Genomic DNA, 18,366 nt, shown 5'->3' on the forward strand with positions numbered 1-18,366 from the left:
TAATTAAAAATTGAAATTTATATAAGAAGAATTTAATATACAAACTCAATAATTAAATCAATTATAATCAAATTATTTTAAAAAATAAAATTTAATCATGCATAAAAAGTTAAATCCCAAATTGAGTTCGCGTTTAAATACAGAGAACAAGCTAACTCAATAAGGGTTTGATTTGATAAAATTTGGACTTTGTAATTCTCTGCTTATGTATCGCGTGACTATTTAGTCTTTTATTATAAATGCTAATATAAGGAAGTAAGTTAATAGAAATTTAATAAAATATTCTAATAAAAAATCTAATATTTTATTAATAAAATCAATATAAAATTTAAGTTAAAAGTATTTATCAATTATATATAAAATTTAATATTAAAATATAATTAATATACTATTCTTTAAAAAATAAGAATCATCATAATAATTAAAAACTAACTTATTGATTAATATAGTATAAAAATGAAAACAAAAAGAAAACTAATACTATTATTTTTTTATCATATTTCTTTCTAAATAATAGCACCATTATATAAATACTTTTTTTTTTAAATTAGAGTTTAGTAACTAATTTTTTTATCATAGTAGGTTATTTTCTTAATTTGATTATTAGTATTTATATATTAAATGAGTTTATTAGATGCATAAATATTTTTTATCCAATTTTATTTATTTAAATGAGTTTTTAGTGGGAAGAGTATCTAATACCTAGTTAATATTGATAAAATACATCATAAATATAATATATAATCGGATTGGTACAGATTTAAATAGTATGCTGGTATAATTAAATTTGAAATGGGTACAGAAAATGGAATTAGTTTTAAAATATGATTGAAATGGGTTAAGTAATGATATTCTCAATGGATTCGAATTTTGGAAACCTTTAATTATGAAGTATTCTACCGTTGCCATTTCTAATTATCAATTAAGAAAACAATATACACACAATCACACAATCACCGTCGATGTTTATAAATATATCTATCCATTAGTATAAAGGAACGTACCGCAATCTAAGAAACTAGAATTATTACCGGTATCAACATCAAAAAACTTTATTATTTGCTCAGTTAATTAATTAAAAATTAAAATTTATATAAAAAAATTTAATATATAAACTTAAATCAATTATAATCAAATTATTTTAAAATGTAAAATTTAATCCTGCATAAAAAGTTAAATCTCAAATTGAGTTGGCGTTTAAATACAGAGAAAAAGCTAGAACAAATCAATGAGAACTTGATTTAATAAAATTTGGACTTTGTAATTATCTGCTTAGGTATCGCGTGACTGTTTAGTTTTTTATTATAAATAATAATATAAAATAAATTAATAAATATTTTTAAAAAATATTTTAATATTTTATTAATAAAATCAATATAGAAATAAAATTAAAAGTATCTATTAATTATATATAAAATTTAATATTAAAATATAATAATATATCTTTTTTTTAAATAAGATTCATCCTAATAATTAAAAACTAACTTATCGATTAATATAGTTTCAAAAATAATATAGATATGATCATTTTGTCTATGTGGTAAAATTAACTATATCTCGGCCAATATATATATATATATATATAGTATTAAATTATTAATATAAATAATTTAAAATTATAATATAAATCTTTGATATGTTGTATATTTTGTGGACGAAGAAGGTCAACACTATGTGCAAATATTTTCACATTTATAATAAAAGAAACAAAAATAGTTTTTTTTTTTTTTTTAGGGAAACACAGATATCCGACTTATATATACAAAAAATGGGAAGAACTTCTCTCTTATAAGAAAAAACTTTGGAACTTAACAACAAAATTACTTACAAATATCAATTACCCAAAACCCATCTGATAACTATTTTTTAAAAACTAAAAATCTAACCTCAAAGTAAAATACAAAAAGTTTGCAGTAATTTAATTAATTTGGCTATGATTTTGATATTGGGATGTGACAAATATTTTCATGTTCTAATAAAAAAAATATAAATAGTACACATATATTTAATAATAAATCATAGAAATTTAATAATTTAATTTTCTTACACAATAAATGAAGATTTTTTCTTAAAAGAAAAGAATATTTTTTGCTATATATATATATATATATAAGCTATTTGTAAAAGTTTTACTTCATATTTCTTGATTATTATTTTTGCATATTTCTTTATATTTAAGAAAATATTTAAAAAAAATTATTTTACCTCTTTAGTATATTTTACAAAAAATTCAATAATTTTACAAATAGCTTATTAGTTAGTAAAAAATCTAAAATTTTAATTTTTAAAATTAGAATAATTTTTAATTAGAAAACTAATTTTAAATAAATATAATATTAAAAATAATTAAAATATTATTTCTAGGATTTTAGAGGAGAAATTCTTAGGTAGACTTAGTCTACTACATTATCTGTAGATCAAACTAATTGCATAGTGATATATGACATTTTTTATTGAGTGTTATATTTGTATTGGTTAGTTTTTAATCATGGATGGTTAATAGTAATAAATAAACCAACGAATGCAAATATAACACTTAATTAAAATTTATGTCTCTTAATTTAATATATATATATATATATATATATATATATATATATATATATATATATACAATTTATTTTAGTTAAGATTGTATACAAGAAAGTATAATTTAATTAAGATTGTAAAGATCTTAAAGATTAATACTTTTAAGACAGAAAAAAAGGGTAGTTAGCTAAGACTGTAAAAATATTCAAATTCAGTTAAGATATTCTAATAATATAATCAATAATGTATAATTTTTTAAGAATCTCATTTAAAAATTACCTTGACAAATTTAATTTTAAATATCTAATGAATATTTTATTAGAAAATTATCAATTTAATCATTAATATGTCAAAAATAATTATTATTTAACTTGCATTAGAAAATATTTTGCACAAGTATAACCGTGAACATTGCGCATAAAGTAATTATTATACTATATCATAACATATAAAGTAATTATTATACTATATCATAACATATATAAAAGTGTAAAGAAGGAAGGACAAATATATTTACTAAATTAAATTTATTAATTTTTTCAGTTAATTAAATTAATTAAATTATTTATTAATTAATTTTATTAATAAAAATATTGATAATTTATTAAATATAAGTCTAATTTTAAAAGTCCAATTCTATTAGAATTTTAATTCAAAAACAATTCAAATCTTAAAAAAACAATATTTTAATTTTTTCATATTATTAATATGTAATCGAAAACGTGAACGATGGTTTATAAGTTGAGCATAACGGAATGTGGCTTAATGTAAACCTTAAGCCTGATTGGATTTTTGTGAATGTTATTGATCATCTAGAGATATATTTAAATGCTTATATCTTTTGGATTTGCACATTCATAAATATATACATATCATAATGTTATAATTATAATATCATAACATATATAAAAGTGTTAAGAGGGGAGGACATATAAATTTACTAAATAGTCTTATTTATTTAATTAATTACATCATTTATTAATTAAATTTATTAAAATAGAAATACTAATAATTTATTAAATATAAGTCTAAATTTTAAAAGTCTAACTCTATTAGAATTTCAATATTAATTATCCAATTTTATTAGGATTTTAACGTTGCTTGTAAAATAGAGCTTCTAAATAATATTAAGTAAAATAAACTCAATAACAATTAGGATATATATATATATATATGAAAGTGCTATAATCAATTACCATTTAAATACTTTTAGTTTTACTTTTGTCATGATATGAGATTAATATTAAATTAAATAATTTTATAATTATAATCCTATATAAATTAATAAAAAATTTAAATATTATATATTAGACATGAACATATTTAGGGATTGATAAAAGCCGCCACATACGTTTGATTTATTTAAAAATTTGCGACAAACACTAAAAAGAATATTTTTTTTCAAATGCTCGGTACAAGAAATATTAAGTAAGTTTTTTTGTATTACTCATCAAATATTTATAATGAGACTCTTTATTAGGATGTTAAATAAAAAAATTATTTATTATGGATATGAAATAATCAGTTTTCATTTAATTACTAAATTTTAAAAGAGAAAATATTTTTGTTAATAATAAATGATTATTCTATTTATAAAGTATAAAGAATTTAAATAAATGAATTATAATTTGAAAAAAAATTACTTTTTACCGTTAAATTTGCTTATGATTATAAAATCGATAAGTATTTATCTTAATTAAATATAATAATTTAATTAAATGATTTATAAATATAATACATGGGTCAATTTATTTTTTAAAAAACAGTAGAATTTAGATTAACATTGTAGTGTAAGAGCTACACTATTTTTTTTAGATTTTAAGTTTTAAAAATAATTAGATTTTATTATATTAATAATAATAAATAACAAATTTCAGTTACTAAATTATTATTATATATTTACATATATTTATACAATCAATAATATCTTAGTTAAAATCTTATATGATTTGTTAAATTTACTAATGAAATATTTCCTTAATGAATAAGAATATAAATTCTTTAAAGTAAAATTTCAGTTATATAGAAAGATTATAAAATATATTTATATTTTCAGTTGAATTTCAAACTTACCATTTGTAATTACATGTAAAGTTAAATTTTGCCTATTTATGCTGGCAGATTAGATTTAAAATGTAGTATCCGATGGCTAAAGGTTAATTGTGAAATAGTACAAATTGTTTGAATCCGGATTACAATTTAATTGAGTGAGTAATTGGTCAAGCTTATTACGGGATTTTACTATCCATTCTCTAGTGCCGGTCACGGACTCACAAATTGAGTCGTACCATCATATTAAAAAGAAAGTAAAGAAAAAAAAGAGATAAATGTATCTGCACACCAGATTTCCTTTAGAAAAGTCTTGATTAGAAGATAGGAGGAAGACTTCTTTTTGGAGAAAAAGATAAATTGTCTAATCAATGTGGAACCAAGAAAACAATGTGGAAGACTTCCTTCTTGTGAAAAGCCTATTTTTTGTGAAGAAAAATGGAGTAGTTGACGAAGAAGGTCAACACTGTGTGCAAATATTTTCACAAAAAATAAAGATATCAAATGCGTGTTCCACACATCAAATGAATAGTTTTCTATGTATAAATATTTTCATATTTATAATAAAAGAAAAAATAGCAGATTTATGTTTCACGCGTCAAATGAATAGTTTTTTTTGAGGTGCAAGTATTTTCACATTATAATAAAAGAAACAATAATTGTGGACTTACTTTCACATTATAATACAGGAAACACAAATATCCGTCTTATATATATATATATATATACATGTTCCACAAATATCCATCTTATATATATGCATGTTCCACTTACTTTAACTTAAATAAATATATATAAATAAATTTTCATTCAAATGCAAATGTGTATAAAAATATCTTAATTTAGGATTATGAGTTGGAAGGACTGAAAGTTGTTAAAAGCTTTTCCTACAATTTTATATAAGTTGAATAAATAGATTTGTATACATTTTGAATATAGATTTTCTAATTAATTGAAAGTAAATATATCTTACTGAAATGTTTAAGTAGCAAGTATACAAAATATTATTTTTACAATGCACACTATTGTTATTGATAATCAATTTATGATGATGTGGCGTAAAAAAGTAATGCATGATACATTATCTTTGGAATAGTGCTGGGATATGCATGATGCCTTTGGGGCGTGTACTTGGTGGTTACTATTTTGGGGTAAATCTATATGCATGAATGACATAAAGGCTAGACTGACTAACATACTAGATGAGTTATAGCCTATGCAATGATATGATTTTTTGGTGAATTAATATATTAGATGGATTAATCCTAAAATGATGTACACTGTTAATATTTTGAGTGTGTAACTAATTAAATATGAGTATTTTTATGCTAAGACATGATTAAAAAATAAATTCTTGAATTCTTATTTATGCAATTATTTTAGAAATATATATTGCAATAACATAAAAAAAAGATTTATTGGTTAATATTATAATTATTATTTTGGTTAATGTTAAGTCTACTTACTGAGTATTTTCATACTCACATTTTCAAATTTTAAACTATCGATTAGCAGGAGTGAGACAGTTTGAAAATGTCTAATCTAACTCCCTTATGCGTGTAGATTTTGAAGGTCATACTAATATTATTTTAATAGTTTATATTTATTTAATATATTTTAGAGTTAGGGTTATATGTGAATATATGCAGACTTAAGTTTTTTTAGAATTTTTATGTATATATTTATCGACAAGAATGATGGTTATGTAAAATACAAAAAGTTGGCAGTAATTTAATTAAGTTGGATATAATTTTGATATTGGAATGTGACAAATATTTTTAAGTTATAATAAAAAATATAAATATTAGACATATATTTAATAATAAATCATAGAATTTTAATAATTTAATTTTTTTTATGTAATAAATGGAGATTTTTTCTTAAAAAAAGAAAAAGAAAATCTTTTGCTATACATATATATATATATACACACACATGTAATAAGCTATTTGTAAAAGTTTTACTTCTTATTCTTGATTATTATTTTTGCATATTTCTTTTTATTTTAGAAAATATTCAAAAAAATTATATTTCACCTCTTTAGTATATTTTATGAAAAATTCAATAATTATGATCGGATTGATGTAATTGGTTTTTTGATATTTTTATAATTCTTGCTCCATCATCATGAGTTCATAGCAGAGAAAATTAAAAATTTGTAACCATGGTATTAATATGGGTGCATTGCATTAAAAATATTCATGGCCACGTTCCAATATATAAGGAAAAGGAAGTGACATACAATTTGAATTATAAAACATATAATTTGAATTATTGTTGAGAAATGAGATATTATAGTAAAGAGACATATAATTAGAGATGGGAAATGATGCAATGCAAGCTGAACGCTATTGAACGACTTGAGGAAGAAAATATAAACAGGAATGAGAAACTATGTAAAAACCATAACAATGACATAGAGCCTAGAAATTTCAAATCTTCACTCCATCTATCAATCTCTTCTATAGCCTCAACCTTGTCTTATCGACTAGCCTATCTAATGGTTTCATATAATTGTCCAGATCTGGATAATAGAATACAACTAAAGAAAAAAAAACTAATTATTAAAATTCATATACATTACACGTGGATAAAAAAAGCTAGTCTCCATAAAACTAACAATTTAGATTAAGGGAAAAATATAAAATATAACTCTAGTTTAACTTTTTGACATAGTTTTTTAATGACATTTTAGTTTCGTGGGAATCAATTTGCATCCAAATTCACTACTGTTAATTGTATAGGTTTGAGTTCATTGATTTAGTGTTAATTGGTTGTGATTTCACTGCCATTTTACTCTTTACTAATTTAGTTTTTATCCAAAATTATTCATGCCAATTTTTATAGAATTTAAAAAGAATAATCAAAGAGAGAAAAAAAATAGTCTCATAATTTGATTTCTTCTTTAATTTTAGTCAATTCCGATGAGATTTGAATGATCTTATAAGACTAGAGAACTTTATACTTTATCATCTATCCGATAAAACTGATTGTGCAGCTATCAGACTTGGTTTGAAATTTATTTTTCAAAACTGTTACAAATTGCTAATAATATAATTTTCAGAGTATTAAAGTGTTACCAAAAATACCATAGGATTTCTTATGTCAAAAAATTAAATTACAAAATCAATTTTTGTACTTTCCCCTTGAATTAATCTCGACAGAAGAAATCTTCTATATTTGTTTAGTTTTTATATTTATTTATGTATTGTTGATTTTTATTTGATTTTATATTTACCGTCTAATCTATATTTGTTGGTTTTTATTTTTTTATTCATATAATATTTTTTTGTAACTTGATAATTTTATTGATTTTTGGTTAATTTTTTTTAGTTGATGTGTGATTCTTTTTAAAATATTTTTGATATAGTTAATATTTATTTGATTTTTAGTATATTTGCTTTTAGCACATTTTTATAAATATTTTTCAGAAAAGTTTATTATTACAAGCAATTTTTTTGAAATAAAAATATAATTACTGTTATAAAAATTAATTTTTTTCTGTAAAAAACCCATAAAAAAAGTATTGAATACAATACAGTAGGAAGACTTCTCTTTGAAGAAAAGTTAAAATGTCTTCTCATATGTGGAAATTAGAAAATAATGTATGAGAAAAATAATGCCAAGGACGACTTCTTTGTCGGTGGATGCAAGGAAGACCTCTTTTTCTTTTATAATTGGAAACTCCTAACAATCGAAACAGTTAATTAAATAACACCAGAATTAGTTCTCTTTATTGTGCGGATTTATATTTAATATAATGATGACGATGTCACACATTATATGGCCCATTTGGTGGACATGTTTTTAAAATATAACACTAAATTTTAAAATAAACTATTAATATATTTTATCAATTAAATACAGATAGATACGTAATTTTATATATATAAATATTTTAGTATAATTAGAATATTATCTGATAATGAATAAAAAAAATTTAGTAATTTAATTTCTTCACATAATAAATAGAGATTTTTAAATTTTTTTTTAATCTTTTGCTATTTAAATGTATGTAACATGAAAATGAATATCCTGACACATGACAAGCTATTTGTTAAGTTTTATTTCATATTTCTTGATTATTAATAATATTTTGTTTATTTTTAAAATCCATCAATGTTATATAATTTCTTGAATATTTTCATAGTTCTTACTCGTAGATAAGTTGAGAGTAGAGAAAACTGAAAAGTTGTAACACCAGTATTACTGTACAAAAGAAAACTTCACATAAGAAATGTAATTTTATTTTATTATTAATTGTACTTCTGTAAAGAAAGACTCATAATTCCATATTAGAGTTTTTGCTATTTTTTATTATTATTACCTTTTAATATCACATACATATAAATTAAATTTTTTTTCTAATTATTATATTCAATCAATAAGATCTCAAATGTGACAAATTTCTTTTAACTGTTTTTTATAATCTAATTTTAGAATTTATATTTTTTTACTATTTTATTATTATTTTTTATATTTATATATGTGAATATGAATATACTTTATTAGAAAGATAATAAGATTTATTATTAATATGCAGTAGCTATATTACTTATTATAATTATTTTTTAAGAATATAATAGTCTTATATTTAAATAAGTCATATATTTTTATAATATTCATTATTAACATTTAGAATATTACAATTAATAAATTATAAATATAACATATATCATATTTTCTCATTGAAAAATAATATCAGATGACTTTATAAAATTCTATCATGGGAAAATAATAGTAGAAGGTAGATAGGAAGTCTTCTTCTTTCTTTTTTTTTTTTCTTCTTTTTTCTGAAAGAGAGAAAATAATGCAAAGAAGAGCCGTATACAGGAATAGGAAGACTACTGTTTTATTAAAAAGAAAAGTAACTTATGGAGAAGGTGAGCATACACTATTAATGTGTAAACAATATTGATAATGCCCTAAAAAAAGAATTATTTTAAAAAGTATTTTCACTCCTCATGCATTCTCTTATTACTAACAATTTACTCATACTAATGCATAATTACTGATTATTTTATGATATAAATTTTTAATTTAAAATTATCTTATTTTAATAATAAATAATATTATAATAAATTTATTTTACTTTAATAATTTTAGAATTTAATAATTATAAAAAATAATTAAAAATATAATAAATGTATAGTAAATTAGTGTCGTTATATATTACATTTAGCTATCATTTTATTTTAAAAAACTTAATAATATCCGTTTATTTAATTAGTATTTAGTATTATAATATTTTTTAATATTATTATTTTATTTGATTAGTATTTAATGTCATAATAAATTTTTGTATAAACCACATCACAATTATATATAAAAATTTTAGAATATTGTCAAATGGAAAAATTAAAATCGTTTGTTCCAAGCTTTACAAGAAACATGATTCAAATATATATTGTTTGTTTGAGAAAGTTATATTTCAGCTCCAGACTTGCTTTTGAAGAAATTATTTAGCAATCCATTATAAACCTTAGCCGCAAAAAGAGAGAGAGAGAGACAACTATACATAGCTAAAGCTACATTTAACAAAAAAAATCTTAAAAAGTAAAAAAAAATATAGAAAATAGTTTCTTTTTTATCATAAGAAGATATTTTTTGATGTGATTTTATTTCTTATGTAAAACTAAAAATGATTTGAGACTAGAAAAAATGTGAAAAAGAGATTTTTTCAAAATTTATTATCTTTCGCTATTTATATGTATGTAACATAAAAATGAATATCCCCACATGTGATAAGCTATTTGTAAAGTTTTATTTTATATTTCTTGATCATTTAATATTATTTTTTTATATTTATCAATGTTATATAATTTCTTGGATATTTTCATAATTTCCATTCATTGATAAGTTGAGAGCAGAAAAAATTGGAAAATTATAACACTAGTATTACTGTACATATAGAAAGCTTCACATAAGAAATGTAATTTTATTTTATTATTAATTGTACTTTTGTTCTCCAGTAAAGAAAGACTCATAATTCCATATAAAAAAGTTAGAAAAAAAGAGATAAATGTAACTATAGACCAGATTCTCTATTGAACAAGATAAGAGGAAGACTTCTTTTTGTGGATGCAAGGAAAGCATTTTTTTGTGAAGAAAAAGGAAGCAGTTGGCAAAGAAGGCCAACACTATGCACAAATATTTTCACATTATAATATAAAAAATATAAATATTAGATTTATATATCTGCGAGTCTAGACATCAAATAAATAGTTTTTTATGTACAAATTTTTACATTATAATAAAAGAAATAAAAATTTTAGACTTACATATATACATTTTCCACACATCAAGTGAATACTCTTTTACGTGCACACATTTTCACATTATATTAAAGAAAATATAAGTATCGGACTTATATATATGTATGTTCCATCCTTCATGTGAATAGTTTTTTATCCATAAATACTTTTACATTATAATAAAAGAAATACAAATATTAGACATATTAATAAATCATAGAACTGTTATAATGTAAGTTTTTTATATAACAAATGGAGATTTTTTCTTAAAAGAATAAAGGAAAGAAAATATCTTTTGCTATATATATATATATACATTCGGTGTGTATGTATGTATATGCACAATAAGCTATATTATTATCTTTGCATTATTTTTTTATTTGAGAAACTATTCAAAAAAATTATATTTCATTTTTTTTTAGTATTATTTTATAAGAAATTCAATAATTTTGATGGGATTGATGTAATTGATTTTTTGATACTTTATAGTTCTTACTTCATGATGAGTTTACAGCAGAAAAAATTGAAAAGTTGTAACTATGGTATTAACATGGGGCCCGTTGCATTAAAATATCCATGGCCGAATCCCTATATAAGGGTAAGGTGGAGGTGTGTATGCAATGCATGATAAAAACATTTACTTTTTTAATATTAGAAAAAAATGAAGGAATGCAGATGGGTAGTATTAGTAATGATGACTATTATATTTATAGACATACAAGGAAAATGGAGATGTGATGGTTGTTTGGAGGTTGAAAGAAATGCTCTCATGCAAATTAAGGCTTTCCTCAACTATCCTAATGGCAATTTTCTCTCTTTTTGGGGGTTTTATACTGACTGCTGTAATTGGAATGGAGTTGTTTGCAATACTACTACAGGACGAGTTACTGAACTCCATCTTGGAGGCATAAGGTATGGTTGGGATTCAAAAGATTGGTACCTAAATGCCTCTTTGTTTCTTCCCTTCCAAGAACTAAAGCATTTAGACGTATTCAGAAATAAGATAGTTGGTTGCATTAATAATGAAGGTTTGTCTCTTGTATTATATACTACATTGGAATCCAAATTATTATATTAAATAAGTTGTAATGTTAAATACAATTCATAATTGCTATTTTTTTTGCTGCAGGTTTTGAAAGGCTATCGACATTGGAGAACTTGGAGCTTCTTAATTTAGGCTATAACAACTTCATCAACAACATTTTATCATCTTTCGGTGGTCTTTTATCTTTAACAACTTTATATATAAATGAGAATACATTAAAAGGAACTCTTAATGTTGAAGGTAAGCTTCACTTACTTTTTATTTTTTTTTCTTATCAAATGAAATAAAGAAGTTGTGTCATTGATTATTATCCATTTTTAAATTAGTTTAATCAAGTAGTTTTGCTCATGGTTGCAGATCTGAATTATCTAACAAAACTGAAAGAGTTGCATATGGAAGACAATGAAATTGAAGGCTTTAAATTTTTGCATGGTATTAGTTGAATAAATTCATAATTCTTTTTAATTAATTTATTTAAATTTGCTAAAAGAAAAAAGGATGAGTTCCATTGCAGGTGGTGAAGAATTGTTGAAGTTGAACAATCTGGAGTACCTTGACTTGAGTGTTAATCACTTTGATAATAACGTTTAGTTATTCCTCAAGAAGCTTTCATCTCTCAAAACTTTACTTATAAGTTACAACCAATTGAAAGGAATACTCAATATTGAAGGTAAGCTCCACTTACTTTTTCTTTTTTTCTCCTCTCAACCAAAATAAAGAAGCCACATTATTGTTTATTATCCATTTTTAAATGAGTTTAATTTAGTGCCACTCATGTTTGCAGAATTTAATTGTCTAATAAGTCTTCAGGAGTTGCGTATACAAGGAAATGAAATTCAAGGCTTTAAATCTTTGCATGGTATGAATTGAATAAATCATTTTTCTTTTTTCTTTTTTTGTTGAAAAAAAAAAGTTTTATTTAAAACGAAAAGATGATTTCTATTGCAGGTGGTGAAGAATTATTGAAGTTGAACAACCTAGAGTTCCTTGACTTGAGTGTTAATCACTTCGATAATAACGTTTTTTCATTCCTCAAAGGCCTTTTATCTCTCAAAACTCTAAAAATAAGACACAATCAATTGGAAGGATCTTTTAAATTGAAAGGTTAGATATAATTCGTTTCCTTTTCTCTTTTGTTATGCTATTACTCATTGCTCAATGTAATCGTATATTCAACAATTTTACATAAAACAATGTGATAGTTGTTAAAAGATAAATTAGTAAAAGTCTTTTTTGAGATTTAACATAATATTTAGATCCCTGTACCCATCTATTGCATCGTAAGTCATCCTCGTTGTACTCATTGAATCCTAACTTTAACAGTAGGGCAAGCGAGACCAATCGAGCAATAACTTTGCAGATTTTTGATAGTGGTGAGGGTGAGGGCTGTTGCTGTACTTTGCTATTTATTATCTACAGCTTCACTAACTTTTGTTTTAATTTTTTATTTTCATAAAAGCTTCATTGGAAGCACATGTCCTTATCATTGACCAAGTTGGCAATTTTACTAAAAAATACATAAATAATGGCGTTTAAAAATATGTGTAACGTGAGGACTAAATCATCATAAAAATAAAAGTACGAGGACAACTTAAGTCACAATAGATGGATGGGGACAACTGAAACAAAACCAAATAATACAGGAACCTAAATATGGGTTTAGCCTAATATTTGAACACTTTTAATCCCTAATATTTATATTTACTCTATTTGGTTCCTTCGAGTTTGTTAATGGCTTTATGTTTTAATTTTATTCTTTTGCTACTTAGAATTAGATGCTTGGAGCAAACTGCAGGAACTGGATCTTAGTGGAAATGGGATTGATGAATTTGTTTCATCAACAACAGGTACTAACTTAATTGTTAGGATAGGCAAATGTCGGAACCTAGATATAAGGTGATCATTTTGCTACATGCTATGTGTTGGTAATAATTGTATAGAAAAAAAATAAGATTTTACTTGATTGTTGAGACTTTACCATCTAATGGCTTAAGATTTTGATTCCAAAGAGCGATTTTCATAATTTAAAAAAAAAAAATCATTTAAAATATTAATTAAACTGTGGACTGAATATGTAGTGGCAACAATTGAGTTAATAAATGCAGATTTTAAAAAAAGTTAGTTACATATGTTTGAAAGAAGTCTTGATTTTATCAAAGTATGAAATCATATTATTTTGAATTTACATAACTTGCAGATTTTGGAGGTCCAAGCAATATGAGCATTCTTTATTTAGAAGAGATCAATACAAGTGGAAGAAGCAATCTAATACAATCATTGAAAGCATTTCCACATCTCAAGACACTTTATTTGACAAATAATAATTTTACAGATGACATATTTGCTGAAGGTATGATTGTTGTATATGAACGTTGTTCTTTTTATATGATCCGATCATATGAACAGCATCAAAGAGTTTTCTTAGAACTATTCTTCTTTGGATGGGGATCTCCATTAAAATTTTAGCAGAGAATTTTTTTATTAACCTTTTTTGTGTTTGACTAGTGAAAATGAATAGCCTTATTTCATTTACTTCCTCCTTTGGATTTTTAGAGCATTAATCTCTACCAAATTTCTATTTATTCATTTAATTGGAGGGAAAATATTTCTTCTCTTAGAAAAGAATTTGTTTTATTCAAACATTAAAAATTTCATTTGTTGGTTATAGGCTTCCCTATTCTCAGAAATTTGCAACATTTGCATTTGGATCTTTCTACTCTCAACAATAGCTTCCTACAAAGCATTGGAACACTGACTTCTCTCAAGACTCTGTCATTAACTCAGTGTGGACTCACTGGCACCATACCATCAACTCAAGGTAAAACATTTTTTTTCTCTCTCTCTCTTTCTCATATAACACTCCAGTTGAAAATCTAAAAAATAACTTAATTTTCAGGGTTGTGCGAGTTGAAACATCTCAAAGATTTAGATATCTCATTCAATAGCCTCAGTGGTAATTTACCTTGGTGTCTAGCAAATTTGACGTCTCTTCAACGATTAGATATCTCATCCAATAGCTTCAATGGAAGTATCAGTTCATCACCCCTCAGCAGTTTGACATCCATCAATCACCTAAGTCTTTCATATAATAAGTTCCAAATCCCAATCTCTCTCAATCCTTTTGTCAGCCTCTCAAATCTTACATCTTTTGATTGTGTTGGTTGCGAAATATATGCAGAAACAGAGGTGGATGATATGACCCCAAATTTCTAATTGAAATTCCTTTATTTGTCTAGTGATGGGTATGGTGGAGTATTTCCTAAATTCTTGTACCATCAACATGATCTTGAAATGATTGATCTGTCGAATATCAAATTCAGAGGAAGGTTTCCATATTGGTTATTAGATAATAATACAAACCTAGAAAAACTTTATTTAGCCAATACTTCTCTTTCGAGGCCTCTCCAGTTACCAATTCGATCTCATATCAATTTATCTAGATTGGACATATCTCATAATAGCTTTCATGGTCGTATTCCAACGCAGATTGGAGCATATTTTCCAAGTCTGACAGAACTAAAAATGTCTAGAAGTGGTTTTCATGGTATCATTCCCTCCTCATTTGGAAACATGAGCTTATTGAAAAATTTAGATTTATCTAATAATCAATTCTCTAGTTGCATTCCCTCTTCATTTGAAAATTTGAGCTCATTGGAAAATTTGGATTTGTCTAATAATCAAATCTCCGGTATCATCCCCAATTGGATTGGCAATATGCCATCTCTTTTCATTTTGACTTTATCAGACAATGATATTTCTGGAAATCTACCATCTAACTTTAGCCTTTCAAGTATATCAGAAATTCATTTGTCTAGAAATAGAATCCAAGGATCATTGGAGCATGCATTTTTCCGCCGCTTTGATTTGCTGACGGTTTTAGATCTCAGCCATAATCATATGACTGGAAGCATTCCATCATGGATTGGGGGATTATCTCAATTGGGTTATCTTCTCCTAAGTAATAATAGTTTTGAAGGCGAGATACCAATTCAATTGTGCAAGTTGAATTATTTAAGTATAATGGACTTTTCACACAATAAACTTACTGGTCATATTCACCCTTGTCTAAAATGTAGTAGCAATCCAGATAGGCCTTTCCTAAATGCACCAGATATTTCTTCTTTAAACATGGAAGGACATCTAGAGTTAATAACGAAGAGTATATCCTTGTCTTATGAGGGAAAAGTTGCTACGTACATCTCTGGAATTGATTTCTCTGGCAACAACTTTACAGGCAGCATTCCTCTTGAATTTGGAAACCTCAGTGAGATTAAGCTACTAAACTTATCGTACAACAGTTTGATAGGATCAATCCCTACAACATTTTTCAACTTAAGTCAAATTGAGAGTTTGGATCTTTCAAACAACAAGTTGCAAGGGAGCATTCCTTTGGAGCTCACCAAGTTATATTCTTTGGCTGCATTCAACGTGTCGTACAATAATTTATCTGGCAGGATACCTGAAGGGGTTGCACAATTTGGAACATTTGGTGAAAGTAGTTATTTAGGAAATCCTTTCCTTTATGGATGTCCATTGCCAAAAAACTGCAGCGCAAGGGAATCACCACTATTAATATCAAGAGCTTCAACTCACAATTCAGAAAGCATGGGCCTCATAGACATGGAAGTTTTTTATGTGAGCTTTGGGGTGGCTTACCTGATGGTGTTATTGGGGATAGCTGCAGTTCTATACATAAATCCTTACTGGAGAAGAATCTGGTTTTACTACGTTCAAGTGAGTATAGACAACTACTACTATTTTATCATTGACAATTTTCCCAAGTTTAAGTTTCAGAGATAGCCTTTCTGGATGAAATTTAGTTAGTATGCTGTTGTGTTTGTTTTGAATAAATCGTGCTTAATGGGCCATGTAAATTTGATTTCTACAGTGAATGATAAATTTGATTTCTTACTCTGCAGCTCTTGAGAAAGTTGTAGCATCATTAATTTTTTAATGAAATGGATTGCACCCGTTTACTAACTGGTTCTAATATGGTTCAACACCTTGATTAGAGATGCTACCCTAAAATTGTATGAATGAGACCTTTAGGTCTCTTTGTTGAATTTTCTGATACGTACCAATAACACAGACATATTTTTTTAAAAAAATAACAAATCTGGAAATTTTGAAGTAGAAATGGTATTTCAATGTACTTTTTCTTCTAATTTATCAAATGGTATGATGGTCAAATACAACATAAATTAGTCCCAGGACCACGTAGAATATTGTATGGTATCCATAAATTTTAAAGACATGGTAATCTTTTAAGTTTTAGATTGGACCTAGATTAACTGTCCTTTTGTCTAGAAGTGGTTTTCATGGTAGCATTCCCTTCTTATTTGGAAATATGAGCTTATTGAAAATTTTAGATTTATCTAATAATTAATTCTCTAGTTGCACTCTCTTTTCATTTGGAAATTTGAGCTCATTGGAAAATTTGAATTTGTCTAACAATCAAATCTCTAGTAACATCCCCAATTGGATTGGAAATATGCCATTTCTTTTAATTTTGACTCTATCAGACAATGATATTTCAGGAAATCTATCATCTAACTTTAGTCTTTCAAGTATATCAGAAAATTCATTTATCCAGAAATAGAATCCAAGGATCATTGGAGCATGCATTTTTCCGTCGCTTTGATTTGCTTACGATTTTAGATCTCAGCCATAATCATATGACTGGAAGCATTCCATCATGGATTGGAGGATTATCTCAATTGGGTTACCTTCTCTTGAGTAATAATAGTTTTGAAGGCGAGATACCAATTCAATTGTGCAAGTTGAATTATTTAAGTATGGCCAAATGCCATGATGGCCAAATACAACGATAATTAGTTCCAGGACCACATAGAATATTGTATGGTATCCAAACATTTTAAAGATATGGTAATCTTTCAAGCTTTAGATTGGACCTAGATTAACTGTCCTTTTATTTAATTTAAACTTATAAGTATATGATGATTCTTTGGAATCTGCTTTTCCTTCCTCATTTTTATTCAATGAAATTGAGACTTTAAATTTTAAACACTAAACATTTAGCTGCATTCTTGGCATAATTTCCTCTCAATATTTGCTTTCTCAGAATTGTTTCCTATTTTTGTCTTTTTATCATTTATTTATTTATCAGTTTGGTTAAATAGTATCTGGCTAAAGTTTGAACTCATTCAGCTACACAAATCAAAAGTCATTTTATTAAAATAATGCAACTTCTTAGCCCAACCCATACCTTCAGTATTCAAAATTCTCATCCTATAATAAGTAACTGAACAATCTAACTTGTTGGCCCAACCCATAGCTTCAGGGTTCCAAACTTGCACTCTGAAACACTCAAATACTTAAATACAGAACTCTAATAGTTTTTTCTTTTTTTTCTTTAACAAAGAATTTCCAATAGTTGAACTATATATAGCCAAGACAATTAATTACAACATTCCCTATATGATCAGTCAAATCAATCCATCAAGTTCTTAGGTAAAGAAAGATGGTCAG

General features: G+C 24.8%; 2 protein-coding genes across 2 annotated transcripts; both read left to right on the plus strand.

Annotated features, from left to right (window-relative positions):
* The first annotated feature begins 11,480 nt into the window (after nt 1-11,480).
* On the plus strand, nt 11,481-15,107 carry LOC8268278 (receptor-like protein 13). The gene is made up of 11 exons (XM_048372372.1): nt 11,481-11,860; nt 11,962-12,117; nt 12,235-12,309; nt 12,392-12,441; nt 12,484-12,547; nt 12,662-12,736; nt 12,826-12,981; nt 13,647-13,724; nt 14,075-14,227; nt 14,546-14,695; nt 14,774-15,107. The coding sequence occupies exons 1-11, from the start codon at nt 11,494-11,496 to the stop codon at nt 15,088-15,090; spliced, it is 1,641 nt and encodes a 546-aa protein (XP_048228329.1). The 5' UTR covers nt 11,481-11,493; the 3' UTR covers nt 15,091-15,107.
* On the plus strand, nt 15,107-16,794 carry LOC107262295 (receptor-like protein 15). Its single transcript, XM_015727289.2, has one exon. It carries the CDS (start codon nt 15,169-15,171, stop codon nt 16,675-16,677), a length of 1,509 nt encoding a protein of 502 aa, XP_015582775.2. The 5' UTR covers nt 15,107-15,168; the 3' UTR covers nt 16,678-16,794.
* The last annotated feature ends 1,572 nt before the right edge of the window (nt 16,795-18,366 follow it).

This window comes from Ricinus communis, chromosome 3, assembly GCF_019578655.1.
Source record: "Ricinus communis isolate WT05 ecotype wild-type chromosome 3, ASM1957865v1, whole genome shotgun sequence".
NCBI lineage: Eukaryota > Viridiplantae > Streptophyta > Magnoliopsida > Malpighiales > Euphorbiaceae > Ricinus > Ricinus communis.